The sequence below is a fragment of the Podospora pseudocomata genome, assembly GCF_035222375.1.
Source record: "Podospora pseudocomata strain CBS 415.72m chromosome 1 map unlocalized CBS415.72m_1, whole genome shotgun sequence".
NCBI lineage: Eukaryota > Fungi > Ascomycota > Sordariomycetes > Sordariales > Podosporaceae > Podospora > Podospora pseudocomata.
In genome coordinates, this window is record NW_026946363.1 from 7,224,805 (window position 1) to 7,251,610 (window position 26,806).

General features: G+C 54.2%; 9 protein-coding genes across 9 annotated transcripts; 4 read left to right on the plus strand and 5 right to left on the minus strand.

The window, feature by feature from the left end:
• Positions 1 to 555: 555 nt before the first annotated feature.
• RBF1 (Transcription factor rbf1 (RPG-box-binding factor) (Repressor-activator protein 1)) lies at positions 556 to 2,429 on the minus strand (the record flags this gene model as incomplete). Its single annotated transcript, XM_062886728.1, is given in 3 exon segments — positions 556 to 962; positions 1,019 to 1,871; positions 1,887 to 2,429. 3 exon segments carry the CDS (start codon positions 2,427 to 2,429, stop codon positions 556 to 558), a joined length of 1,803 nt encoding a protein of 600 aa, XP_062749872.1.
• Positions 2,430 to 3,602: 1,173 nt separating this feature from the next.
• QC762_123130 (uncharacterized protein) lies at positions 3,603 to 6,543 on the minus strand (the record flags this gene model as incomplete). The annotated part of the gene is made up of 2 exons (XM_062886729.1): positions 3,603 to 4,194; positions 4,312 to 6,543. The coding sequence occupies 2 exons, from the start codon at positions 6,541 to 6,543 to the stop codon at positions 4,009 to 4,011; spliced, it is 2,418 nt and encodes an 805-aa protein (XP_062749873.1). The 3' UTR covers positions 3,603 to 4,008.
• Positions 6,544 to 7,431: 888 nt separating this feature from the next.
• On the minus strand, positions 7,432 to 13,032 carry QC762_123140 (uncharacterized protein; the record flags this gene model as incomplete). The annotated part of the gene is made up of 3 exons (XM_062886730.1): positions 9,143 to 13,032; positions 8,352 to 9,054; positions 7,432 to 8,291 (listed from the first exon to the last, which is right to left on the minus strand). Exons 1-3 carry the CDS (start codon positions 9,158 to 9,160, stop codon positions 7,432 to 7,434), a joined length of 1,581 nt encoding a protein of 526 aa, XP_062749874.1. The 5' UTR covers positions 9,161 to 13,032.
• Positions 11,659 to 12,633, plus strand: QC762_0023830 (uncharacterized protein; the record flags this gene model as incomplete). Its single annotated transcript, XM_062883126.1, has 3 exons — positions 11,659 to 11,898; positions 11,919 to 12,199; positions 12,474 to 12,633. The coding sequence occupies 3 exons, from the start codon at positions 11,659 to 11,661 to the stop codon at positions 12,631 to 12,633; spliced, it is 681 nt and encodes a 226-aa protein (XP_062749875.1).
• Positions 13,033 to 13,553: 521 nt separating the features above from the next.
• QC762_123150 (uncharacterized protein) lies at positions 13,554 to 16,073 on the plus strand (the record flags this gene model as incomplete). Its single annotated transcript, XM_062886731.1, has 1 exon — positions 13,554 to 16,073. One exon carries the CDS (start codon positions 13,554 to 13,556, stop codon positions 16,071 to 16,073), a length of 2,520 nt encoding a protein of 839 aa, XP_062749876.1.
• A 1,249-nt stretch (positions 16,074 to 17,322) lies between these two features.
• QC762_123155 (uncharacterized protein) lies at positions 17,323 to 19,583 on the plus strand (the record flags this gene model as incomplete). Its single annotated transcript, XM_062886732.1, has 3 exons — positions 17,323 to 18,694; positions 18,758 to 19,348; positions 19,399 to 19,583. 3 exons carry the CDS (start codon positions 17,323 to 17,325, stop codon positions 19,581 to 19,583), a joined length of 2,148 nt encoding a protein of 715 aa, XP_062749877.1.
• A 349-nt stretch (positions 19,584 to 19,932) lies between these two features.
• Positions 19,933 to 23,493, minus strand: HOS3 (histone deacetylase; the record flags this gene model as incomplete). Its single annotated transcript, XM_062886733.1, has 1 exon — positions 19,933 to 23,493. One exon carries the CDS (start codon positions 23,491 to 23,493, stop codon positions 19,933 to 19,935), a length of 3,561 nt encoding a protein of 1,186 aa, XP_062749878.1.
• Positions 23,494 to 24,605: 1,112 nt separating this feature from the next.
• QC762_123170 (uncharacterized protein) lies at positions 24,606 to 25,925 on the plus strand (the record flags this gene model as incomplete). The annotated part of the gene is made up of 3 exons (XM_062886734.1): positions 24,606 to 24,969; positions 25,037 to 25,363; positions 25,425 to 25,925. 3 exons carry the CDS (start codon positions 24,606 to 24,608, stop codon positions 25,745 to 25,747), a joined length of 1,014 nt encoding a protein of 337 aa, XP_062749879.1. The 3' UTR covers positions 25,748 to 25,925.
• A 131-nt stretch (positions 25,926 to 26,056) lies between these two features.
• On the minus strand, positions 26,057 to 26,806 carry QC762_123180 (uncharacterized protein; the record flags this gene model as incomplete). Its single annotated transcript, XM_062886735.1, has 1 exon — positions 26,057 to 26,806. One exon carries the CDS (start codon positions 26,804 to 26,806, stop codon positions 26,057 to 26,059), a length of 750 nt encoding a protein of 249 aa, XP_062749880.1.

The following is a 26,806-nucleotide window of genomic DNA, read 5'->3' on the forward strand; positions in this document are numbered from 1 at the left end:
CCCATCATCAGAGAAGCCCGAACGGTTTTACATGGGAATCAACACACAAGGGAGACACTCCCACTTAGGGGTAGGTATCCGGTTGCTATTTACACCCCCTTTGTGAAGGTGGTGTGACGTCTGGAGGTACACACATATCAAGTGTCACAGAGAAGCAGCACATCCTCAAGTGTCAAAAAATGTCGTTTTATCCCGAGAACCGAAAACACCATTCTTTCCCCTCCACTTCGAGATCCCCATAACAACTATGCGCCAGCTGAAAAGTAAGTCACACCATAATAAATGCCCTCATACGTAAATCCCAGCACACAGGCCGGACTATGGATCCATCCGTCCATCCCATCTCATCCCTCATCAATCCCATTTCAACTCCACACCTGGACGCCTCATGCTTTGTTCGTGAAAAGCCGTTTCCCAAAACCATGCCCATGCCTTATGACCGACCAACCGCTCATGCTCGCCACATAACGTTCATTTTTTTTCTCAAAAGAAACAATAAAAAAGGCTGGAAAATATGCTGACCCAGAGCAAAACGCCTTGACCGTCTCCAAAAACTCAGGAAGTTGCCGCACCAGCTGCACGACTAGCATCATCCTTGCTCGAAAGGCTGACCATGACACGCTGGTTGCAGATATCAATGAACTGCTCAAACTTCTCAATGATCTTGTCCTTTTCCCGCAACTTGTTCTTTAATTCTTCGATCTCCTTCCTGTTTTCTTCAGCCATCTTCTCGTAATCTTCTTTCGTCTTGGCCAATTCGCGGCGGAGATCGGCCCTGATTCTTTCCTCTGCCGACGGATGAGGTTTGCTGTAGATGGTCGGCCTGTTCTCGGCTAATCCGGTTGCGACCTTTTCAGGATGTCGGTTGATGGCGGCCCTGGCATTGTATATATCGCGAGGAAGAAGAGGGACATGGGGGTTGTGTTGCTGAAGGATCTCCAGCGTTTGCGTGACACCTACCCCTGAGGGTCGAGTCAGTGCACGAACAGGTAAACCCAAGGGAGGAGATGATACATACCGCTCTCTTTCAGATTTTTGATATCTTCAACCATCTTGCTATCCAGCTTCCTAGCTGCCGGGTGCAGCAGTGGGCTCTCACTCGGACCATGGTTATGCTGCAGGTGAGCGGGATCTGGGCGATAACGCACCGTCCACTGGGTTCTCTGCTCGATGGCAAAGAATCCGAACTGGCAATCACATTTCCGGGATGTGGTCTTGCGCTTTCGAAGTTCAGGACTCACGCGTTTTGGGGGTTTGCCGGCACGATCACAGACAAAAAGAACCTTTTTGAGGCCGGGAACCGTCTTCTTGGAACGTCCGATGACAATGGCATAGCCAACAGACGTGCAGTAGGTCAAAACATGCTTGTGGACAGCCTCCAGAGTCGGGAAACTACCACCTTCGGGAGGGGCAGACATCATTGGCCCCATTGGTTGACGCGGCACGAACGGGGTGCCCTCGATCAGCTTGGGCTCCATTGACGTGTCACCCTCTCCTTCTTCCTGGCTTCCCATCTCCATTTCTTCATCCTGATTTCCTTGTACCGGCTCGGCAGACTCGGGTTGCGGAGGCGTTGGTTGTTGTTGGACAGGCTGAACCTGCTGGACTTTTTGCACCTGTGGCACCTGCACCTGGGCAATCTGCGGCAGGGAGGTGGGAAGGGCCGGGTGGGGCGGAGGCTGGGGAGTAGACTGCTGAGAGTGCGATATGATCGGGTTGCCGTTTTGTTGGGTGGGCTGCACCGACTGCACACTCTGCACCGGCTGGGCCAGAGACTGGTGGCTGAGAGACTGGGTCATGGATTGTGCCATTGGAGGCTGGCTCAGGGGAGGTTGGCTCAAGGGCTGCTGCTGCTGCTGCTGCTGCTGCTGCTGTTGCTGCTGAATCTGTTGACTGATAGACTGGGGAGTAAGAGACTGTGAGCCCAACGATGGTTGACCGAGAGTCTGCTGGCTCAAGGGTTGCTGGGACAGGCTGGGCTGGCTCAGAGATTGATGGCTCAGCGACTGCTGGCTGAGCTGCTGTGGGTTCATGGGCTGGTTGTTTATGCTCTGGGAAGTCATCGGCTGCTGGGCCATGGGCTGGTGATTCATGGCCTGCTGTAGGTAGCTCGGGGCGGGTTGCATCTGTCTCGAAGGAGGGCCTCGCTGGCGCGGTCCGGGCAGCGTGGGCGGCACCTGCGAGGGCTGTCGTGCGGCATTCTGGACCGTTTGTTGACTGTTGACGGCGGGAGGAGTGTATGGGTAGACGGAGTACTGGCTCGACGGCGCCGGCTGAGGCTGGTAAGCTTGAGACTGATACGGGGACGCGTGCTGCGGGAGCGATGGCGATGGCTTGTTGGGTGGGTTGTGTGGATGCGGTGGCGGAAAGGCTCGCCTGATGTTACCGACGTTGTAGGATAGTCCGGGGTGACTATTTGTGGTGGACATGTTATCTAGAAGGAAGCCAGAAGCTCGAACAAGGAAAAAAAAAGTGAACTTTGGTATGCTGGGTCTCGACCCTCTCTGGCGTCCCGTCACCAAATCGTGGGCGGGCGTGTACCGAGTAGGGAGGTGTGGGCAACTGGAGATGGATGGAGAAAGAGAGAGTACGGGGGAGGGTGTAAAAACCTCGCGACCGGGTGGTAGCAGAACCCGCAGAACCCATCCCTCTGGGGCACTGTCTGTGTTCTGCCCTGGCACTGTGAGAGCAACCTGTTTGTCCGGCACTGCCTGGCCAATCAAGGCCTCCAAAAGCTAGGCAGTGTCCCACAATAGGCAGGGATGTCCAAAAAAAGGCAGCTCTACCAACAGGTGTCATGTAAGACCGCTGCACCCAATCCCAGAGCTAGAAACCGCGGGGCAGCGCAATACATGCACACCAGACAGTTGAATTTTGGGCTTGTACCGTCTTTGAGTCATGAGAAATCGAGGTGATACAAGCCATGAGCAGGTACGGGAAGCTACAAAAGAAGTTCAGTCTTTCTAAAGCTTCTTTGATAGTCGGTTCGGCCCCGAGATACTAGGTTCGAACGTTTGGCGCGTGCGGGTGGGGGAGTGCCGGTGGTGGGGTTTCGAAAAGACACACCCCAGGGTAGGTGTGGTACACCACGCAGATCTGCTTTCTTCTCACCACCCAAGTCGGACGACAAGTTCAAATGGTACTACCTTCCATCTGCTGGTAGAGTCCGAAGATCAGTTGGGTTTATAGAGACGCAATTCTTTCATGAATTTCTTCAACGTGGAATAAATTGGTCACTTTCAACCCGAACCATCCCCTACTTTGACTTTGGCCCAACTGTCATCTGGGGCAAGCCCCAAGCCCGGTGCCACCAAGAGAACGACTTGCCTCGTAATTGATAAGAGACATGTACCTGTCAACTTTATTTGCTCTTCGGACAGCTGTCGAGGTCCAGACCATCATCCTATGACCTCTTAATCCCCTGCCTTGCCTTGATTATCTTTCCCTCTTCCCAGCCTGCAAGCAATCATCTCATCCACAAACTCGGATTACAAACTCATATCCCGATATCGGTATATATATTTGACAACGTGGCACGGCTCTGTTAGTACCCTCGTTGCAGCTAGTGGTTTCAACCTTGCACTATAGGTAAGCGAAGACAATCGGGGATGGCCTGAGAGCTTCATTTGGTTCTGATGACCGAATGGGAATCCCCAGCAGGTATACACAAATTATTGTCCTCGATACCATGATATCAGTCACATGATCCTTGAATTTGCCACTTTTGCACACTGCCTTTCGTACTCTTCGCTATGCTAAAACTGTTCACGCCTCTCACCCTGCTGTGCTTGCTTTGCTGCCAGGACACTCGTCCACGCTGTCCCTCACTGCTGATCCGAAAATGCATCCCCTTCTTCCGTCGCAGACGCGGCAGCTGCTGTCCGTCTCCCGTTTCTGCTGGGAATTTGCCATAATCATGCTTTTGTTGGTCGTTAGTTTTGCCGAAAGCGACTTCCTCACTCTGATTTTCACCTTCCAGCTCTTCCTCACCATGTATTCAGCCCACCCTTACGACCAAGAATGTTCTCCCCCTACCACATCCACCCCTATTTCCCCTTCTATCCCATAATCCTCCCTAGAACCACTACCACCACCAAACCAACTCCCGAAATCCAACTTCATCAACAACCTATCCAACCCCCCAACTCTCCGGGGTACATATTCCCCCTTCTCCCTCATAACCATCTCCATCTCCTCCCCTCCCTCCCCAAGAACCACATCCTCATGATCATGCCTCCCCTCGAGCCGCCTCAGCTCCCCAACCAACCCCTCGATTCCCTTTTTGACCTTCATTTCCACCTCCCTCAACACCTCCTGAACATCTCTCTCCTCCTTGGCCAAATCAACAAACGCATCAACAACACCCACATCGGCTTCCAAATCGGCGGCTTGCCACACCTGATGAAGACGGTTGACGCAAGCGACAAGCTGGTCGATCTGGACAAGCAATTCATAAAGGGGATCGGTGAATGTAGGCCGCGAGAGCAACAACAGCGAGACAAGCGTGCGGAGGTAGAGTCTATGGGCATGCGACAGTGTCTCTGGGTCGTGAAGACCCAAAAAGGAAGAAGCATTCGGTGGTGGGGAAGACGTATTTGACTCATTAAGCCAGATGTCGTCGTCGTTGGCTTCTTGTTCTTCGTTGTTGTTTTTGTTGTTGTTGTTGTTGTTGTTGTTGGTGGTGGTGGTGGTGGTGGTGTTACTGGTAGGTGGTGCTGGTGGCTGGGCAGGTTTGTTCAGATCGGTTTGTGACTGAGGATGGTAGTCGTCTTCGCCTGTGGTCAACCACCTGTGGAAGCCATCTGACAAGCCAGCAACGACTTCTGTCTGCAGATAAGCTTCTGTTTCCCCAAGGAAGAAGATAGCGGCGCTAGCAGTAGCCCAGGCACTGCGAAGCATATCTGACCTTGCCGTTTGCCGCTGTCTTAGAAGCAATACCGTTTCTCTTCCGCCTCGTGTGCTTCCCCTTGACGGCCCTGGCGGTGCAGGATGATGCCTCCTCAACGAGGTAATCTTCCACAGATCTGTCAACCGTATGTGCGCTCGTCTCAGTGACAGCAAGTACGAGTTGATCGCAGTATATGTCTGCAGATCTGCCTGTGTCAGAAACAAATCCAATGGCGATGGTATTTTAAGTGTCAACACTACCGGCACCGAGAATAGCAGGTTCCGAAACGGAGTGTCAGCAATATTCACCAACCCGCTCTCCACCGCTGCCGGCCCTGAAGCGCTCGGCGCCCGTCTCTTCGCAATCGTCAGCCGCAACAAGTCCCTCGCCAGTTCCACCCCTTCATCCTCCTCATCCCCAGCATCATCATATTCTCCCCTCATGTTCCCCATCGCCGCCCAAGTCCGGCTCAGCACAGCAGCCACTTCCCCTTCTTTGACGGTCACATTTCCCAACTTATCCCTCTTCTCCCAACTCATATTCTCCGCCCTCTTCCACCGACTTCTAATCTTCTCATCCGCCTGCTGCGTCAACGCCATTGCAAACTCCCCCTTTCTCAACAGAAAGAAATCTCTCAACAACCCCAACGTCTCGACAACTTTACTCAACGGCAGCAGCTTCTGCAGAGTTGTCCTAGAAAGGTATCTCCTGATATCCGAGATCGCCCTCCCGAAACTCGCCGCATCCAACGGATGCTGCAGCTTGGACAACCTCTCCAACTGCGTCGACAAATGCCCCTTGCCTCTCAGAGAATAATCCCCCACGGCCTTGGCGCGAATCTGGTTCAAACTCCTCCCGATAAAGAGCATGCTCGCCGCCGCAGCAGGCGTGACAAATCCCGGCAGTAAGTACTCCTCCACCACCCACTCCTCCTCCCATTTCATCTCTTCCTCTTCTTGCGCCGTCACTCCCGTCTCCCCAGTCCCCACCCCAGCAACAGCACGCCTGTCCACCCTCCTGATAAAAAAGTCCCCATCACTCTTTTGCGGCAACTGTCCATACACTACCCAAGCCCCCACCTCCCTCAACCACGTCCCCTCCGCCACGCTGAGCAACTCCCTCGCCAACACTTCCACATCCTCATAACCAGTCTGCAATTCTTTCCTCAGCACATCCATCAACCTCGGTCCAGTACACCGCTCCCCTTGTTGCTGCTGCTGCTGCTTCCCCATCCCCGTGACCATAAACCCCGTCACCTCCCCCAAAAACTCCATCCTCCTCCTCCACGTCCCCTCGATCAACCCCACCACCTGCGTCAACGGGACAATGTTGTACCCTCCGACCATCTTGCTGTCTTTGGTGAGAATGTCACTTTCGATTTGGAGGAGAAATTGCTGAAATGAATGGAGGTGCTGTGAGAGAATCGACGAGGCGACAGATCGGCAGATGACAGATGGGTGGCTGCTTGATATCAAATTTGACTGACTTGCTATTGTTGTGTGGAGGGTCGACAAGGTGGCTAGGGGTTGGAGCAGTGCGGCCTCGCTTGGCGTGAGGGAGAGGGTGGGTGAAAGGTCATTTGGGGAAAGGGTAGCGGCTGCGCGGAGGAGCGGGGAGGGGTGCCCAGAGAGGGAGAGCAGAATTTCGTGGAGCATTTTGGCTGGTGTGACGGCTTTTTGTCATGAAGGTGGTGGTGAGGTTGGGATGTTGGTGAGCTGAGGGAAGTGTCAGTCTAACATATGAATGAAGGGCGGTGAAACATGCAAGACATACATTTCAGTCATACCCGGACTTCTTTCATCGAGTTTGGTATTCTCGTCTGAGCTCTTTCTCAGGGCTTGGATAAATAATATAATTGTTCCCAAAATTTCGAACCGGCAGCACATGGAGCGGCCTGGTCGTGTTGCAGTGCCAACTTGCAGCAAATGAAAGTGAAAGTGGGAAGATTCGTAATTTGAGCAAACAAACGAAAGTTGTAACTAAAGAGTCGAGTTTTGTTCGAGGTTCGTACCAGGCAATCAACAAAAGAGTGATGCGACTCAAAGGCGGCTCTGACTTGGTAACGGTGGACGGATTCAGCTCCAACGGTCACTTGTTACAAGCCAGGGACTCGGTGAACTCAACCGGTCGATGCTAGGTAGGTAGTCAGAGTCGTAAACCGGTCTTCAAAACTTGCCCCATTGTCTGTGAAAGGGCGGCAGGTGTGACTGACGGGGCCCCCTATATCAGCCAGGTCAGCTGTTTGCTCCTGCTGTTGAGTGTGTGAAGGCACCTTATCTGAAGCAATGAAATGCCGTCAGTGGTGGAACCACTCGACAGTTCACAACGCGACTTGATGAAAAGGCAGGGGGTTGACATCACGTGATGCATTCATACCCCTGTGTAAGTCCTGCGATCTTCTCTCACTTCATCATCACACACATTTCTCATCCGAACATCCCGTTCATATTACGTTAAATTATAATATCAAAACACGACATTCCAAAACAACTCGTCGTGGTAGAAAAGAATACGGCTCATACCTCGTCTGCCTCGCCAACATTCTACTTATAGATAGCTCCGTTGCCGTTGCCATTCGCTGGTTGCTTCCCCTCCGCAACTGTCATTCCGCTCAGCGACTGTGTGTCAACCGACGACTTTCCTCCGTCATTATCAATAACAGCTGCACCGCCATCGCCCCCGCCCACAACGATAGACTCGCCCTTCGATGTCTTGCCCACAACCATACCCTTGGCCACGCTCTTGATCAGGGCCCTGCGCGAGACGCCCGTTACATCAATGTAGACCAGTCCGACATTCTTGACGCCGCCACCAATCGACCTGCTCACCTCTCCTGCCTCGGGTCCCCACTTGTGCTGAACGACAGTTGTGGCGGCATCTGACGTCGACGCAAGCAAGTGACGTCCGGCCTGCTCTACACCGTCCATTACAGTGGAAAAAGCCATCATGCTCTTGTTCAGGATGCCTGGCTTATATGTGTCAAGCGGTTTGCCGTCCGGGCCATACCCCTTGTGACCAGTGGTCGCCTTCTTGCCATGTCCACCGAGCGTCGCTCCGAGGTTCTGTGCAACTTTGCCAATCTGGCCTACCGTTTTGGCCGACAGAGTGGCCGCACCGCCAGTAAAGGTGCCGATGCGACGGATGTGCTCCTTGGTGGTCGGCTTGAAGGTCATGGGCTTCGCAGCAGGCTCGGATCGCTTGGTGTAATTGTCGGCCTGGCCTTGGAGAAGTTTGGCAACCATATCGGAGCCAGTGATGATGAGCCGTGAGGCAGCGTGCGCGTTCGAGACAAGGAAGGAATTCTTGTAGGCTGGATGCAGCTCTGCATCCCACAGCTCAGGGGAGATAGGTGCCACCTGAACATTCGAACCACCATCGGCAGGGAGCGTGATCTCGACCGGATCTGCAATATCACAATGGTTAGAAAGGACCCGTTATGCCGTGCCACACGGTTCGGACTCACCTTTCGATCCAGGTTTCAGGGAACTGTGCTCAACAACCTGGAAGTTCTCGGCAAGCTCGCCAATCACGCTGCCGTCCTCTTCATCAACCAAAACGATCTGTCCTGGCGCATGAGCGGTGTTGGAGGGGCTTCCACGCGCATAAGCCTCGCCAGGTTTGAAGTCTGCTGGGTTATACGCGGGCAACTGTTCGCCTGTGGCGACAGCCGCCTTGGAGCCAGTACCCCCGCTGCTGACCTTCTGGTCGGTGTCCTCCCACCACTGCTTCTCGCTTTTTCCATGAATTTTTGGGGGCGGGGCCCTCTCGAGGAAAGCGGTGCATTGCGCCAAAATGGTCTCGAATGTGTCGACGTCCTCCTGGATCCCCTTTCGGCTTTGTACCGAGGGAAACTCAATCCTGGTGAATGCGCCGCTGTCCGGCCCCAAATCCCACCGCGGAATCAGGTAACTGGTTGGCGGCTGATGGTAGATTTGCGTGGTGGCTGGCAGCGGGAGATCGAGCTCAGGGGGCAGGTGAAGATGGAGGTAGAAGTCCTGCTCGGCGTTTGACGTCTCCGGGTCGATGGACGGGTCGGCGAAAACAGAGCTCGTAGGAACCATCAGCAGCGACAATGTCTGCGGGCCCGTTGGCGTGAGGGGCTGCTCCTTGCCATTGGCGATATGGTATGCCTTTACGCCATTGATGGCATACAGCAGCTTTGGATCCTGTGGTTGGCGCATGGGATTAGATTATGTGTTTTTTTGGTGGATTGGGGTGTCTGTGAGATCGGTGTGGCCAAGGTAGGTTGCTCACATTGTGTCCAGAAGCCATTGCGTCGGCTGTTCTTTGAGTTAATATGTGCCGATATTGTCGCCGCGCGATGATGCGGGATGTTCAGGTGTGTCGCACTCGAAAAAGGGGCGATGACGTTGTGACTTGGGCTTCTTTATCTCAGCCGTCAAGTCGATGAAATCACCCAAAAACCGCTCGCCCGGGAAGATTGGTGTATGGCAAGAATAGCTCTGTCGCAATGGCACGATTTGACCAAGAAGGCGGGGTTAAATCACTTATCACTTTCAGTTCTTGCCCCAACGAACAGTTCCAGTGTTCAAAATAGCAACAGCGAGACACCGGCACCCCGCGCAAGAGGTCCCAGGGCGCTTAGAGAGCTCCCCTGTGTGGAGCATGGGCGCGAGGCCTCGCCCTTCAAGGGCGACGTCATTGGTTTGCCGCATGAAATAAGAGCCTCCAATGCCACAAGATACACCTCTTGCATCCGCCACCGTGTCTATCATGAAACAGGGAACAAAAGATGGAGAGTTTTATGCTCTGGTTAGCTCTACATCTTTTCTGATCTTCAGATATAGTTACTGATGACGCATTTGTTTCACCGTTGTCACCTGCAGGGAAAAGGGTCGTTTATGCTTGAAAGCCCGCTCGCTGTAGCGTACACATATAGAACCCCTGAGCGAGCTGGTTGCGATCATGGAACCTCCGGTTTTCTCCCCGCGCTCCATGTCGGTAGTCGGCAACTCCAGGTGTTCATCCAACTCAGCGTGGCCGACGGATGTAAGGTCAACTTTGGGCCTCGCGTGCTCTGGCCGGTGTTTCCTTTTGTATGGTTTGTGGCGGCGTCCTTTTTGCTGGGAGTGCGGGGGAGGGGGGTGCAGTACTTTAGAATAATTAGGTTGTGATGGTCTGACTGGCTGGAGTTTGAGCGTGCAAAGAGTGGTTGATGGCGGGGCACAATTGTTGGTTACATAGCCAGATCGAGGGTGTTTGGGTCACGAAGAGATCGTGTCCCGCCCAACCTGGAAGACTGTGCAACTGTGAAGGAAACAGCCCAGTATCTTGCGTTGTTCAACTCGAAGCTGTCATGGCTGAGCTGCTTTCCACAGGCTCTTCTAGATAGGCCTTCCCTAGCCTCATCCAAGGCCCAACTTGAGACCTGGCTTTTTCAGCATACTGAACAAGGTGGTAAAGCAGAGTTCGGATGCCTGAGTGCAACCTGGAAGTCACGATCGAAACTGTTTGAGAGTTCCGAGGAAAAGAGCGTCGGGGGAGCTCGACTCGATCGAATCAGGGGCGCATTTCCCCGTTGCCGAGTGGCTGCAGGCACTCCCGATTCGGCTTCTTCACTGCGGCGGGTACCCATCAGTGTGCAGTTGCCGACCTGCAGTGTCCTCCCATCGTAGCAAAGCGTGAATACCCAACAAATCGAGGCATTTACCGCGGGAGAAACGACACTGCTTATAGTAGGCTTCTTCCAGGTCGTCGGTCTTTGATTCCGTTGGATTCCAGCCAACGGGGAGGCTTTCCGGCTTTTCAGGTGCTGTTTTGTTTTCTTGTACTCCGTATCTCGTCACTTCTTACTCCTCACGCATCTCCCGTCCCCTGTGCGTCTGCATGGCTCACAGATCGTCCCTTTGCGGACGTACCGAAAAGCCCTCTTCTCTTCCACCGCCCCTCTTGGAAAACAGGAACCCGTTGCGCTTGTTCCACCGTCCTCGGAACACTGACCTGACGGACAAGCCCAGCCTCGTCTTGTCAGCAGTTCCACCACAGAGGAGTTGCTGAGAGTCGGTCGTAAGCGACGTCGGCGGTCCGCCCGCCTCAAAACAGGCGAGTGTCCACATGCCGTTCGGCCCTAGAAACGATCCAGATGCCGGCCCTTTGGTGGGAGGAAGAGTTCCTGGCCGGGAGTTCAGGCGGGCAGTCTGTGAGTCAAATTGTCCTGCAAAACATAGATTGATAATGGGCGTAAACGAAGGGTTTTGTATTCAGGTCAACCACTCATAAGGCTTCGTTGCTGTTCCGTGCCGTGCCTGATTCTTCGACGCCGCCATCTGCTTCTTGTAAACAGCGGAAGCGGGGTGTTGCTCGAAAGCCGTGCCAAGGTCAAAGAAAAAGGCGCTAACCCAGGGCCCCTCTTGCCGACATCTCCCTTACCTGAGGGCGTTCTGTGGCCCGTGAGAGCGTTGAGCTTCCCGGCTTGGAGACCTTTCGGTGGTGTTGGTTGGTGGTGTGCCCGCCCAGGTTGCCGTTGGTCAATGCGCCTAGTACCAAAGAATGTCATTGTTCTCAAGACGAAGATCGTTTCACAACCTATCTAACATATCAAACATTGGGCGGATGTGTCAAGGGTCGCGTAGACTAGAAAGTACCTGTCTTCAAGCGTGGAGTGCAATGCTCCTTGATACCAGGCAGGCCCCATCGTTCGTCCCTGATGTCAATCCGTGACATGTCAAACTCTGACCGTGGGTGGCTGCCCAAACCCTCAGCCCAGGCCGGCCCAGGTGCAAAACTTCGCGATATGGTAACCCGGGAAGATGCTGTCCGAGCCGTCCCCGGAAGGGCTGTTGACTGGCTCTTGGCTAGATGCTAGCTTCCCCGTTCCTCGATGGCAGATGGCACTTCATCTTCAGGGATTTGCCTATGAACAGTCCAGCAGGAGAGGTCTCTGCGACTCTGCTCTGTGGAATGCCAGTCCTCACTCAGTGCCGTCAAATAAAAAGACCGCAACGGGCCACTTCTTTTTTTTCCCCATCGCCTCTTTTTTGGGATTCCCCGTCCGTTCCACCACGTCCAGCTCCAAATAGCCCAGGCCGAAGAGATATCGAATCGCCGTCAACGACACCAACCAAACCCCCGTCCGTTTTCCGATCGATCCCCAAACATCCCGTCCACTGCCGCCCCCGTCAGGTATCCGTACCTACGCTACAAAAAAAAAATCCCTGACCTGGAACTGTCCACCTCGCTCTCGGAACTCGGAGCTGCTTCGCCTGACACTGACGCACCCGACCCTGCCGACACACTGTTTATTGCTTGTTGGCCGTTGCTTTGCTGTTCCGAATTTCTCTCGATCTGGATGTAGGTTATCTGAATTATCCTTTTTTCCCCTCTTCTCTAGCCCCCTAGCTGCAAGCTGCGTCCACCCTCACGGCTTGTGTTGTTTGTCTGCACCATCGTGCCTCTGTGCAGCCAGTAGCATCTCGTGTGCGTCCCAGTCCCGCCCAAGCCCAAACACCACCGCGCCGTTTCCCGCCCGCCGTTTCCCACCTCACCGTCTTCGTGCTCCCCGACTAGATCAGCTTCCAAAGGCTCTCTTCTTGTCAAGCAGCATAGAGGCTAACCAGCAAATTAGTCGACCATCCCGTTGCGCGTCCCACTGCCGCTCCCGCTCCCGCTACCGCTACCGCTACCTGCCGTACGGAGTATCCGTCGGCCGCAACCACCACACGCGCGCAACCTCCACGACCCACGACCCACGACCCACGGCCTGGCCCACGCAGCAGGCTAGATAGCATCGGCATCGTTAGGATCGGATCAAATCAACAGCTGCGTTTCGGCGTCACATTGCTCTTCGGGTAGACACACCCTTTTTCTCGCTATTTGTGGCCCTTGACTCGTCCGGCCACCCGCGCGCGCAAAGGACGGCTACGTGCATTTCTTGTCGACGCTGTAATACCTTGTGCCAACGCCCGTTCGACTGTTCTGGTAGCACTGGCCGCTCCGGGAAACCCTCTCTGCCACTTGTCTGCGCTGCCTCGACTGGGCTCCCCCCCCTCCCTCCCCTCTCTCGCGCCGCCGTCGTGCTTCCGTCTTGCCGTTGCCCGCCCTCCCCCCCTCCCTGATCCTATCATCTGGGTATCTCGCCGCGCTCCCTCCGAAGTGTGAGTACCTTCCGTACCCTATTTAGTCCCGTCCGCTCTTCGATCCGCCCGACGACACCGACTACCTAGCCTCGGCTCTCCTCCCCCTCCCCGTGCCCTGCACATCGCTTTCCGCCGAGCGGTCTCTCTGCAGTAGCAGTCTGTTGCACTGTGGAGTGTGGCCCAAGGACGGCCTTGTTTCTTGACAGCGCCTGTATCAAGGGGTCCCCTCGCGAGACCCAACCGCCGTCACAATTGCGTCCCAGCTGCGCATCCAGTCCATCCTATCCCCGGCCGATCCGTCGGAGCAACCTCCCCCGAAACGAAAGTTTCACGACGCCTTTGCCGGACCGGCGCCGGAACTATCTCCCGCACCCACGGAGTGGCCTTCACCGGCCCCTCCACCGCCCTCGGACCCGGCACCACCAGACCGGCTACCGAATATTCGACAGCCGCTTCCACACAGCCCGCCGCGCCCCTCTGCGGCCGGGGGCGGGAACCGCGCTCAACAGCCAGCTCCGAAGCCTGTCGTCGTCCCTGACGATGACAGCCGGCCACCAAATTCGGCTACAATGATGGCTGGCAGCCCCAGCAGTCCGGGCACTGCGGACAGTCGACGGGGAGCCAATGCGAAGCGGCCAGCTCAGCGGTCCAGCATTGCGTGCCAGAGCTGCCGCAAGTCAAAAATCAAGTGCAACAACACAGGTGGCGATTCGCCGTGCGACACTTGCATCCGAAATGGCAAAGAATGCACCTATCCAGAAGCGCCGCCGGTGCAGCCTAAGCGCTCAGAGCCCCCCGCCGGTCCAAAGGCGGAGCAGGGCACTGAACGCAAACGGGTGCGGAGGATGGAGGATATCGTGAAGATGGAGGGTGCCGTGCCGGCCGCTATGATCGCCGAGGATGTGCTATCGATGCCGTATCTGAACGAGGCTGTTTGGTCACAACTGTTTGACATATACCGGCTTCACTTTGCGACCGAGTTGCCTTTCCTGCACTTGGCAACGTTGAAGGAGAAGTTGGGGAGCAGATTCAGGGCTAAGCCCAGCGATACATCCCCAGAAATCAATCTTGTGCTGCTAGGCATTCTGACCTTGACGGCGCGCTTCCATCAGACCTTGGTATCATATGTTACCGTGCCGAAGAATGCATCAAGCGCTTCTGCAACACCAAAACCGCAGCCCCCTGGACCTGACCTCAAGGCGTCTGTGGCGTCGGAGTACTATGCCGAGATCCTGACTAAAGCTCTCGGCGGGCTGAGGACCAGCATGACGGTGGCCTCGGTGGAAAGAGTTCAAGCTTTCCTCATGCTTGGCTTGTACGAATGGAGCCAAGCGGTCCCGAGAGTTGGCGGCATGGCTGCGTGGATGTATGTCGGTGTGGCTATCCGCATGGCCCAGGCCTTGGGTCTCGGCCATGGCGATGGGGAACCCGGAAAGAAGTTCAGCATGCGACCTGCGCTTGCGAGAGGGCCTAGCATTCCTCACTCACAAATGATTATCGCCAAGGAGATTCGAAGGAGGACCATGTTCAGTTGTCTGATACTGGACCGTCTTTTGGGCTGTGGTAAAGACCGGGTGTCCACGATTCGATCTGAGGACCTCCGGATTCAGCTCCCATGCGCCGAAATGTCGTTTGATCTGTCAGAGGACGTCTTTACGGGATTCTTGAACCCTGTCCCGGGAATCGACAAGAAGCGGCCTATCAGCGACAGTGTCCTGGGGCGTTTTGTACGTCTGGTTGACCTTTGGGGTGAGATCTCACGGTGGAGCTTTGCGGGTGGTCGCTTCACCGAGACGGAAGCCCCATGGCACTCGGCATCGAAGTTTTGCCAGCTGCGCGAGAAACTCGAGGGTTTCTACGCTGATCTACCTCCCAACTTCCAGTGGTCGGACTCTAACTACTACAAGCACGAGAACCACCAAGCGAGTAGCGTGTATGTTTCGTTGCATATGCTCGGTGCTGTTTGCAGGATAATGCTTCACCGGGAGTATATCCCGTTCATCCCCATCCGCTGTGACAGGCCTGTGGGTCCGCTCGACGAGCCCGTGTTCACTGAGGGTCAGGAGCCGGCCGGCTTCTGGGACACCAGCGCCGAGGAGATCTTCCGTGCGGCGAGGGACATTGTTGACTTGGTGGAAATCTGTGGCGACAAGCTGCCCATGTCAGCACTGGTTTTGTTTTCTGTCTGGACTGCAGCCTTTGTCGGTATCTACGCCGTCCATTTTCCCCACATGGACACCAAGGGCCACATGCTCCCCTCCTTTTCAGGTGATCTTGAAATCACCAAAAACGGTCCTACTGGGACAACCTTCTCCACCCTCAAGCAGATGTCCCGGTGGTTGAAGCTGGCCGAGACGTACTGCAACTACTTCCGTGAGATGGCTTGCTACTACGAAAAGGTCAAGTCAGACTGGGACAAGCACAGCGGTAGGCCGGGCAACAACGAGGGCAAGCTCATCAGCGTGCGGTTAGGCGGTGGCGGTCTCGAAGAGTGGCAGAAACAGAGTCGAAAGATCATCAATAACGGTGAGATACTCGGCACGGGCGGCCCAGATGACAAGCAGTCCTCCCGAGACAGCACCGTCGAGCCAAATTCCCACCAACAGCAACAGCAACAACAACAACAACAACAACAACAACAACAACAACACGAAGAGAAGCCCTCCCGGTCAACTTCATTCACCCCGATCAACTCTTCCAACCACCACCCCCAACCCTACCATCATCAGTCGCACGACTCCAACGGCAAAATGGAAGACAACGCTGACAACTGGCGCTTCCACCCACATCACCCGCATCAACCATCCCCTTCTCAGTCATCTACCACGATCCCCTCGCCAGAAATGCCCATGGTTTCCTTCCCGACGCTGCCGCTGGGGTACTCGTCGAATGAGATTGTGAGCTATGTGGCCGAGGCGCAGAGCATGCCCTGGTTTCATGCTCCCGGGGGGATCGACCAGTTTGCGCACGGGACAAAGGAGAGCGAGACGCTGGATAACGGGAATTTGTTTTGGGGGAGTATACCGGAGGCTATCTTGATGGGGGCTGGGCCCGGGGGGCAGGTGCAGATGGGTGGGGGTTTTGCTTAGTTGGGTAGGGATTGTGGTGAATGACCATGTATGTGTGTGCTTTTTGCAAGGGGCGATGTGCTTTTTGAGAGAGAAAGATGGTGATTTGGTGGGACATACATTGATTGAATATGGATTGGAATTTTTTATTTTATTTTATTTTTTGATTATTTATCCGTGTGCTTTTAGTGGTTTGTTATTTGTTTGTTGTGTTTTTGACAAGTTAAGGGCGGCGGTGGGTATATGTTATCTCGCATTAGGGGTTCAAGGACCGGGGGGGGGGAAGTGGAATGGGAAAGAAAGCTTGGTTATTTATCACTTATAACTTGAGACCGACTTTTTTTTTTCTTTTTTCTTTTTTTCACGCGCTTCTCTGTTCTATGAAAAACTCTTCTCTGGCTTTTGGATTTGTTTTTGGATGCGTGTACGAAAACAAAGGTTACGGACTTTGGTTAGGTAGGTAGGGTATGAAGGGCAGGTTTCATGTGATCCACATGTTTGTATTCATGATGTTCTATATGACGGTGCTCTTTAAATGGGCAAGGCTGTGGTCGATGTGGTTACTGGTTTCATGGGAGGGCATTTGTTCTTGAAACCCGGTTTTTCTTTGTGGTTTGGCAATTACCATCTACATGGTTGGGGAAATAGAGGTGAACGTGGTGGAAGTAATGAATGGCCACCTTCAAGAAGAGTTCGATACCGGGGGCTGTGGCCTGTGTTTACGTGGTGAAACATTAGGTTGAAGCTGGCTGTTCGAAAATATTGATAGGAAATTTGGGGCGGGGGTTGGCGCGAGCAGGGAAAATGACAGAGTCAAAGACCAAGGGCAAGTTGTGGTAGGGTGTGATGAAAACTGATGCTGGTTTTAAACACACTTCTTTCAGCACAAGAGCCAGTCCTGTCGATGAGGTTTTGTATGGGGCTTTATTTCCTGTTTCTCGCTGGAACATGTATTTTTGTTTCTCTTGAACTGTGTAGGTAGGTAAAGTTACACTCCACGTGTACAAACCTCGTCTTGCTTGTTGCTGCTTTGTCAAGGTACATGATGGCTTGCCGAATGCGGCCAGGATAGGTAGGTAAGGTATGTTCGACCTTTGAATTCCAGTACCAAGTCCATCAACGAGAATCCGGTCTTTGTTTCAGCATGCTGCTAGATAAACCCAGACGAGCAAGTCCACCAAGCTACCGTGTTGCACCTGCAAAGAGCTCGACAAAGTTTCCACAAAACCAACATCCCTGAAATCCAAACCACTTAGCCAGGGCAGCAAATATGCCACCGGAAAGATCACCGAGGCCCAGCAATGCTGGCATAACTAAAGTTCCTGCTGGCCCCAGTACTACTGGTGCCTCTGGTAACACCATTGTGTTCGCTCTCCAGAGGTTGACAAGAAGGCAAGAAAGAGAACTTGCCGACAGATTAGCAGGCACGATCAACGTCCAGCACGCTCCTGTTAGAGAGGATCACACTCGCCCTCAAACCCTTGAAGAAGCGACCTACAGGAACGTCGCGCTCTTCTTGCCGATCGAGTATTGGCCAAACCAAAGAAATGCCGAATCAGCAGCTCACAGAATGCGCGCCGCCCTAACGAGCAATCAAGCGTTTAGATTTCAGAATCTCGGGGACCCGCTAAGGCAGCATTGGTACGCAGATGAGGAATCGGGACGAACAGTACAGCAGATGTACAAGGGGTGGAGTGACCAGTTTGATGAGAAGCTTAGACAGACACACCAAAACATCCGGGCAGTAGCTAACGAACTCGGCATGACTGACGAGGATAGCCAAAACAAGGTGTGGAAGAGAATGGAGAACGTCTTTGGTGACGCCGCGAAGATCAAAAGGCTCGAAAAGGAACTCGCCTCGACGAAGGAGCTTGTTGAGAGTTACCACACTCAGTACAACTTTCTAGATCCAAAAATCGAGTCCAACGCTAGGAAGATAGAACGACTTCAGACGGACGTCAAAGCCAAGGACACGCTCATCAGCAAGGCGGATGCAGAGAGCGACAAGTACAGGGTTGACTATCGTCTTCGCATGCTCCTCCAGCATTGGGGAATCACGAATGGGGATCACCTGGACCCAACCCGGTGGCAAAAGTATGACAATGCGAACCGCTTTGCCGCGGAGTTTCAGGAATATCTCGACGACGTGCTGAATGGCATACCGACATCTAGCGGCAACCTCCTGGTGCAGGTCAGGCCGCCCATCGGTGTCAAGCAGCTGATGCGTGTGGCCTCGGTACACCGAACCGTCCACGGGGTCGACCTTCTGGCCGACTGCCGAGTTGTAGCTCTGCGACTTGTTTCGGCTCGACATGATGAGGCAAACACCACCGAGGTGGGCCTGTTGCCCAAGGACCTTGAAGGTCGTTCAGAGGGCGAGACGTTCAGCCAGGTCTATGTTCCTCCTCCGCCCCCTCCAACCGTATCAGCGGTGACGACTGGCATGGCACAGTTGACGACTTCTAGCCAAAGAGCCCAGCTCACGGAAGAGCAGCGAGAAGAGAGGGCCCGGGCGATGAAGATGGAAGCCCAGTTCTTGGTCGAGCCTGGAGTTACAAACGAGGAGCGTACCTGGCAGGCGCTGTTCGACGGGACAGTCCTTCAACTATACAACCTGGACGCCATCGCCTGCGAGCATATTCGTAAGTACCCATCTGTGCCGGGGAAAAGCTGATGACTGACAAATAAACCCACCTCCCCAACAGTCGTAGCCTTGACCGGACGCAAATCGCTCACCAGTCGACAGTTGGAGGAACGCAACATACTCCAGAGCCATGTCGACTTCATTAACAAATGGACTTCCATCATGGAGATGGTGCACCTCTACGCCAAGAAGGCCCAGCTCCGTCCAGGCTCGTGGAAGCTGTGGGGCGGGCACTGGTTCAGAATCCGAAACAGGATGACGGAGCAATGTTTCGGCGCCCACGATACTCTCGCACCCGGCCAGAGCCCTTGGTCGAGAAGGACCAAGCGCGGTCTCTTTCACGACTACGTCGGCCTGTTTGGACAGACGTGCAAGCTCTTCAACCAGCCCGCCTTGCAAACTGAAGAGTCGTTCAAGAAAGAGCTGCACCGGCTCGACATGGAACGCTGGAACCTCTACCGGTATGCCATTCAGACATGGACCCATGGCGACGCCAGGGGCGGGATCAATGACAACGGCCAGTACCGCGGTAATCCGCCAAAGCCCACGCACCCCAAGAAGGCCAACCTATGGGCGGAATGGAACTGGATCTATGAGACCGATCAGTGGAAGTATGCGCCACGGCTAGACCCCAAACAGCCTCCTGGAGCTCGTAAGTGTTGGCAAGTCTCTGGTGGACTTCGATGCTAACAGCACCTCTAGCCGCCCTTTGGGACCCCCTCATTGGAACAGAACCCTTCAAAGACTTCAGCCCTTATGGTCCTGTTAGACTTGCGATCAGGTTCGAGGAGCATAACAACCCCCACGCGAATACGTGGGGGATCGTCAATAAAAAGAAGCACCCACCAGGATGGGATTTACAGAAAGCGAGGCTTGGGGTCTTTTGAATCCTCCACCAAAGAAAACGAAGTTCGTTCCATATTCTACAACCTGAAAACTAGAATAAAATTATCTAAAGTGTTCTCATATGAATACAGACAAGCAGGTAAAGAAACAGCCAAGCGCTCTTATAGTGCCGCACTGTGAAACAGGAGAAGTAATCCGACTGAAGAGAAGGGCGAAGTCATGGATCAAAAGAAAAAGGTCAATACACCGAATACACAACTAACTCCCATGCCGTGGTCAAGGAACCCCTCAACCTCCACGCACGCTTTTCCTGTATAAAACAAACTCTCTTGCAATGTTTCTCCCAGACCTGATGTGTGGTATTGAAGAAAGACCAACATCTCCCGACAACTATCTGTTCTCCATCTTTTTGATCAGATTCCTAACCGGCGAGTTTTTCACAGCAGGCGTTCCCACCCTCCCAGCGACGGGTGGAGGCGGTGATGATACGGGCGTCTGAGGTGGCCCCGGCGAAAAGGGAATTGCCCCGGTGCTACTAAAGACGGGCAAATCTCCTCTCTTCATCGGGGCCATGGCCGACACGGGAGTGGCCACGTTGGGAGGCAGCCACTGCAGTGGTTGCTGTTGCTGTTGAACATTCGACTCAGGGGTAGGGCCATCAGGATGATAATGGACGAACATATCCATCGGGGTTGGAGTTGAGGTAGTCCTGTGGGGCGAAACTCCACGAACGGGACTCGAGAAGGTGGGAGTGACAGAACTCATAGCGGAGTTGGAAAAGGTTTCAGAAGCCGGGTAAAGCGGAGATGCTGGCGATTCTGAAGGTTGATAATGGCCTGGTGATGATAAAGCAGGCAGAGGGTAGTTCTCTGCGGCTGACGCAGGGGGGCTCGAGATAAAGGTGGACTCCGTGTCGGATGGGGTGGTGGGAACCGTCTGGTTTTCCGGTGGTTGAACTGAGAGGAGAGGTTTATTTTCGTTCGGCTCGGTAGGCACCGTCACAGAGATGGTATCTGTTGCGGCAAGTTTGGCTTGCGCATTTCGTTCCCGTTCCCGAGCGTCACGCACCGCCTTGGACACAACAGTGATCTTAATCTTCTTCATGTCTTTCGCCAGCTTATCGACTTCGTCACCACCCTCGCCACCGGACTTTGGAAGTTCGGGTGCTGCCACAGCGGGAGCACCAACATGTTTCTTGGAAACTCTTGGGGCTCTGGGGACAGGCTCCTTCTTGGCTGGGGCCCGAGTTTTTCTCACATTGATTCCGGAAGCATCGGTCCGAACACTTGCGACAGAATCAGATCTAACATGCTCCAACCTCGAGCCGGCACGTATCGGTGCTGTAGGAAGTGGCGGTGCCAAGTCCACAGTCTCCGACACCGCTGTCGACACCGTTGTCGACGCAGTACTAAGTCGCCGACTGGGGGGTGGTCTTTTCTTCTCCGTAGCAAGCACTGCTGGTCCGGCGACTGTTTTTCGTCGTGATTTGCGATCATCGTCCTCGTCTTCCAAGTACGTCGGCCTAGTTTTACGCTCTCTTAACGACATTCTGGTGGGCGCTCGTTCTACAATCACCGGAGGAGGAACGTCAACCGGCATAGTCTGTGGATCTGCATCTTCTGCACCTTGAGCCAAGGCAAACTGACGTTCGCGCCGGGCTCGAGTTGCCTCTGCGCCAAGCTCCTCATGAGTGCAGCTGTTTGTCTGTCGTCCTGATGGGATCAGCAATCTGCTTAGTTCGAGAGCTGCTGTGGTCCACGCAACGTCAGGTGGAGGAGGTGTAGGCGCCCTGTAATTATGGCCGTGGCTGTTTGGTACGCCGAAACCTGACACACTGCGGCGAGTATTCTTTGGAGGCACAGCTGCTCTAGCTGCTGATGCTTGTGTTGGCGAAGAGTAGGTGGGCGGAGTGAAATTTCGAGGCTTCCTGATCTCAACCGAGGGGGCACTGATGGCGGCTTCGAGTGCTTCAAGCTCTGGAACAGACCACCACGATGGGTCGTACTGACGGGCTCGGTCCTCTTTTGGTGGGTTTCCTTTCACAGCCTCTACTGTGCCCAGCTTCTGGCCCATCTCGTAACCAAGTCCAGAGGGAGCTACCTCCTGCTTGGCGCGGGGACCATCGCCAGCGAGACCACATATGTGGCTCAGTACCCCCGAGCACAAAGCCCGATCGCTGTAACCGCCTTCCAGAACGCTGATAACCCGCCCCTCCACACTTGTGCCCTCTTCGGCAGCAATCTTAACGACGTCTCTGGTTAGTCGGGCATAGAATTCAGTCGGGACATTGACGTTGTGCCGTTGCATGCCGGGGCTTTCCCACTCGCTGGCGTCAAAACCGGCAGACAAAAAGATGGCGGCTCTTGAATTCATCCCCTGAGCACGTAGTTTCTCGGTCTGGACCCTCAAGTACTCCCGAGTCTTGTCTAGCAAAATCGAGTATTTGGACTCGTACAATGCCCAAAAGTCGGCCTCCGTCTTCCATGGCTGCAAATGAACATTCCAGATACTCTGGCCGTGCGCGTTGTCGATGCATATGCTGGCGTTCCTAACCTTGTCTTCATCGCCCATCTCGCACGGGTAAGAGTTGATGTCGTGCAAACTAAAGTACCCGATTGATGTTTTCTTCCACCAGGCTGCATTCTTACCCAGCCCAGCGGACCTCGCATTATGTAGCCAGGCAATGGACTGGGAGCCATCGCCGTGATGAAGGTCGAAATCGATGATCGCCGCGTGGGTCAGACCGTGGCTGAGGATGGCGTGCATGATACCGACATGAACATTGTTTATCCAGCAGAACCCTGACGGATAGGAGCCAGAGCAATGGTGACCAGGCGGTCGGATGGCAACAAAGGCCCGTTGTGGCCCCTGGGGACGAAACACGGCATCGACCGCATCACATACACCACCCAATGCTCCCTCGAGAGCCTCCAAGGTTTCTGCGCAGAGATATAGATCCCCCTCATGAAGCTTTTGAGGAGCGCCCGTGTTGGCCCCGCGGTCGATATCTGGTCGCTGGAGCTCTTTTCCGTTGACGGCCAGCTTCGATTCGGCCGTCTCACACATGATCTTGAGCTCTTCCATCCATTTCGTACCGTGGACATTGGTCACCGTCTGGGAGGTTAGCGGAAGTCGCCTGTCGCTTTTCTGTATTCGAAAAGGTATTGTGGGCAGCTGCGCCGGGTTGGCCTCTGGGGCAATTGGAAAGTCCCCATCCTGATGTCGTTCGCCCAGCCGGACATATGCGGCCGATACACCCAGGACACAGGCCTTAACCCTCTCTGGTCGTTCGACAATGGTGCTGAGCTGCGCTTTCGAGGTTTTTGGTCGCGAGAATCTGTGACCGTAGCAGGCATCCTGAAGAATGACAACCGTCTCGGCCGGGCGGTTCCAGTCCGGCCCATGGAGAGCATCTAGCTCGGCTTTGAAGTGGGCATTCGCGACGGCTTGCGGGGTCAGGATGGGCTTCTCTGGAAATTCGGGCGACATGCTTCTCAGTGGTGATCTGGCGGACCTCGATGGGGTTGGAGAGAGGATGCTGGCGGAGCTTGCTCGGCGGAGTGGCGTTACACCGTTGACCGAGCGGAGCGAGTTCGTCGAGGCTTTTCTTAGTAGGGCGGGAGTGCCAGCCCTGGATGGTGATCTGACGGAGGAAGAGTTGGACAGCGGACTGCGCATGGCACTGCTTGGTCGACGCGGGGAGCTCTCAGAAGGATAATCATACGAGGAGGTGGGCTTGAGGGGGCTAGGCCGAGGGGCGCGGGGCTGCCTTGCCGGCGATGAGGTGGTTGATATGGTCAGGTGTTGGAGCGACTGGGTCAAGTCGCCCTCTCTGGGACTCTTTGAGCCATCTTTGTTGCTTGCGGGCCTGTCTTGCTGGAGGTCAACTTGAGGTTGGGAGGTCCTCTTTGGACGAGAGGACAACTCAGACAACGACGCCGGCGACGCCATTATGAATGAGGTCGGTGTTGATGCAGCTGCTGCATGGGGCACAAAGCCGTCTTTCTCGTTTTGAAGGCCAGGAAAAAGCCAAAAAGTGATTTATTCTGTCCGATGTCTCGAACAGCAGCTAGCATGAAGTCATTGGTCTATGCTTGTGGTGGACAGCTATAAATTGGCTCCAATTTGGCCTCCCTGTGCCCCCCACAAGCTCCTGGACTTGGCGCAACAATCCAGACCGCGTCACGCGTCAGGACGTCATAGCAATGCCTGTTCACGTGACAGGGAGCTTTAGGCATTCTTGGTAGTGTGAATTGCATCTCCTGTAACCTCCAAAGTCCTTCGGTGGAGGTTTTCAGAAAGTTATCCGACACCGCTTCGAATCTGTTGTCTCCTGTCGACATCTCTCCATCCATATTCACATCTGTGGACAAGGGCTCCCTGCCGATGGAGCACCCGACCTTTTGGATCACTAGGTCATCGCTGCTTTGACCAAGCTTCTGGAAGCATGCATGAGCAAGTGCCGGCATCAACAGGTGGGTACTGAAGCACTGTTAGCAAGAACAGCGCATCACCGGCACAGATTGGCAAGGGGCACAAGTACTTTGAGCATGAGTATTTCTCTCATTCGAGGTGGACAGTTGAAGGATCTCCATTAGGCTATATTTCTGTCCGCATTTCCCTGCACGTTCTACAAGCAAGCACTAAGGAGTATTGACTGATGAGATGCCAAGAATATTGAATGCAGACGCGGGGTAGCTACACTTCATTGTCGTCACCCCTTCCCGTCACCCCCAATCATATGCTTCCACAGCCTTCAGGCCAGGCGTTTTTGTCGCCAGGAGCATGCGGTGGCCTTCCAATGCATTTCAGCCGCACTCTAACAGAACAAAGAGTCGGTCATGGAAATCCTACCGAGCCCAAACAAAACAGAGGCGCCATGTGGCAGAGGATGAAAAGCTCGGGACTTGCTGGACGATATTTATTTCAGCTGGGCCGCAATATGCGAGACCCCAGCCTCGCCCTTGAGATTTCTATATCTACTTAACTGAAGCTATGTCCTTCTCTCCATTGTGCCTGTGACCGTTCTTGGGCACTTCTCGCTGGTTTACCAAGACGACGGAATGATGGTTCGAAAATATCTCCCAGTCATTGCCCTGGTGCAGCCAGGTGTCGTCACTGCGATACTCGAGCAATATGTCGAGGTGGTCCACACCATCGATGTCCAGGCCCTACATGTCAACAATTTTCCACCACCAAATATGACTGTCCAAGCAATGGCACTACAGGCAGGCGTCACGGCTTGCTCTGTTGCCAATCTTGTGGTCACATCATGTGCCAGCGCTGGTGCTCTCGCTACAACAGCTCCACTCGGGGAGATGTTTGACTGCTTATGCTGCTTCTCAGGCACGGCTCTCTACCCAGCATACTCGTCATGTGCATCATATATCTACAACTCAGTGGAGGGGGCCACTTCGACCTTTTCAGGTATGTTGGCTGAGGCTTACTGATATGTCACTGGAGGGCCACAGCCACTAATTGCCCCAATCACCAGCAATGTCGGTCATCTGGGATGGTTGCCTTTCTGTTAGTCCCATCTGTTCCAACCGTCCAACGACCCAAAGGACGACCACGGTCGATGCCAGCACCACCCGAGACGTAGTGACTGTTGGACCTTCATCCACCCCCAGAGCCTGCGCCTCCTTCGCCAATATTGTACGATCCTGCTCAAGCAAGATCCCCAACTTCACCGCTATCTCGGACAGAGAGCTGGCAGAGTGCATGTGCTACGACCCTTTCGGCTCATATACGACCGTCGCGGAGGACTACGCGAGCACCTGTGCTGCCTGGGCGACAACAGGCAGGTCGACTGATTACAGCAGTAAGCAGAAGCAACCAGTCATGATATAGTTTTATGAGGTTGAGTCTAACGTCAAAAACAGTCTTTGCAGCGTTCACTACATTCTGTGATGACTACCCACCTGGTGGAGCGACCATCAGGGGAAGCGGCGGCGGCGGCAATGATAATGGCGACATCATCCTCACCTCTGCAGGAAGCCGAAGCCTGGGGGGCAATGGCAATATTGTTGATCTCATCCCGACTGCCTCACCGACTGAACCTCCACCCAATGACGAAGAATCCAACGCAACCCCAACGCCTCCACCTTCGCCCTCTGGACCTTCCGGCGCCATGTCCTTGCGAGATGCAAGATATGGCCTGCTGAGCTGGATCATGCTGGCTTTGTCGGCATATATGCTCTGTTGAGAGCATGCTGAACACATGACACTGAAGAGCAGATCAACCTCATATGAGAACCGAGTCGACATGGCAAGGTATTTTAGAAGGGTTTTCATAACATCCAATAATCCGTACCCCTATTATGTACACATGACCCAGTATTTACAACACTAATTACAATATTTGTCCCTATCTATCCTCTTTATCCCCCTCCCCGAATAACCTTCTAAACCAGCGCTGTTATATGCCGAAAAAACCGAGGAAAAAAAAACAGAAGCCAAACAAATGCTAGAACTTGAAGCAACCAAAAAAAAAAATGCAAAAGAAGGGAAAGCATCACCCGCAAACTCCAACCACACCTCCAGCACAACCCCCCCAAACCATCGCCTTCGGCACAAGCTCCAGCCCATTATACTCAATCCTCCCATCGACCCACTTCTCCTTTTCTTCTTCCTCTACCTCCTCCCGTTCAACCTTTTCCCCTTCACCATCCTCCTCGACCGGCGAAGGAGCAGGCAGCTCATAACAAAAACTCTCCCTCACCCTCTCCATAATCCCCATAATCTCCTCCTTATCCCCCCTCGGATCAATCAGCTCAATTGCCCTATTCCCCCTATCACCACCACCGCTGCTGCTGCTGCTGCTGCTGCTGCTCTCTTGTGCATTAATCACAAGATACCCCTCCTTCAAATTGGGGAACGACTTTAAGAAGGAATATTTGTTGTACACCTCCCACTCTCTCCTGATTTCTGAGCTGACATAGTCGACAGCGACTTTGGCGATGAGCTCCAGACAGATGTCGGCTGGCGGGGAGGGGGTGGAGTAGCCTAGCGGAGAGACAGGACGGGGGTAGTACAGGATGTCGGTGCCGGGGTGGAGGTAGGTGTTTATCTGGGGGAGGAGGACCAAGGAGCGGAGGGATTCCTGGCGGGATTCGTGGCAGACGGAGAGAAGGGTGGGTGGGGGAGTTGGGGAGGTGAAGGACTGGGTGAGGACGACGACGCGAGGGGAAAGGGCGAGGCGCCAGATTTGGAGGCGGAGTTCGGCTGGAAGGAAGGGGAAGAGGTGAAATTCATCGGGGGCCAT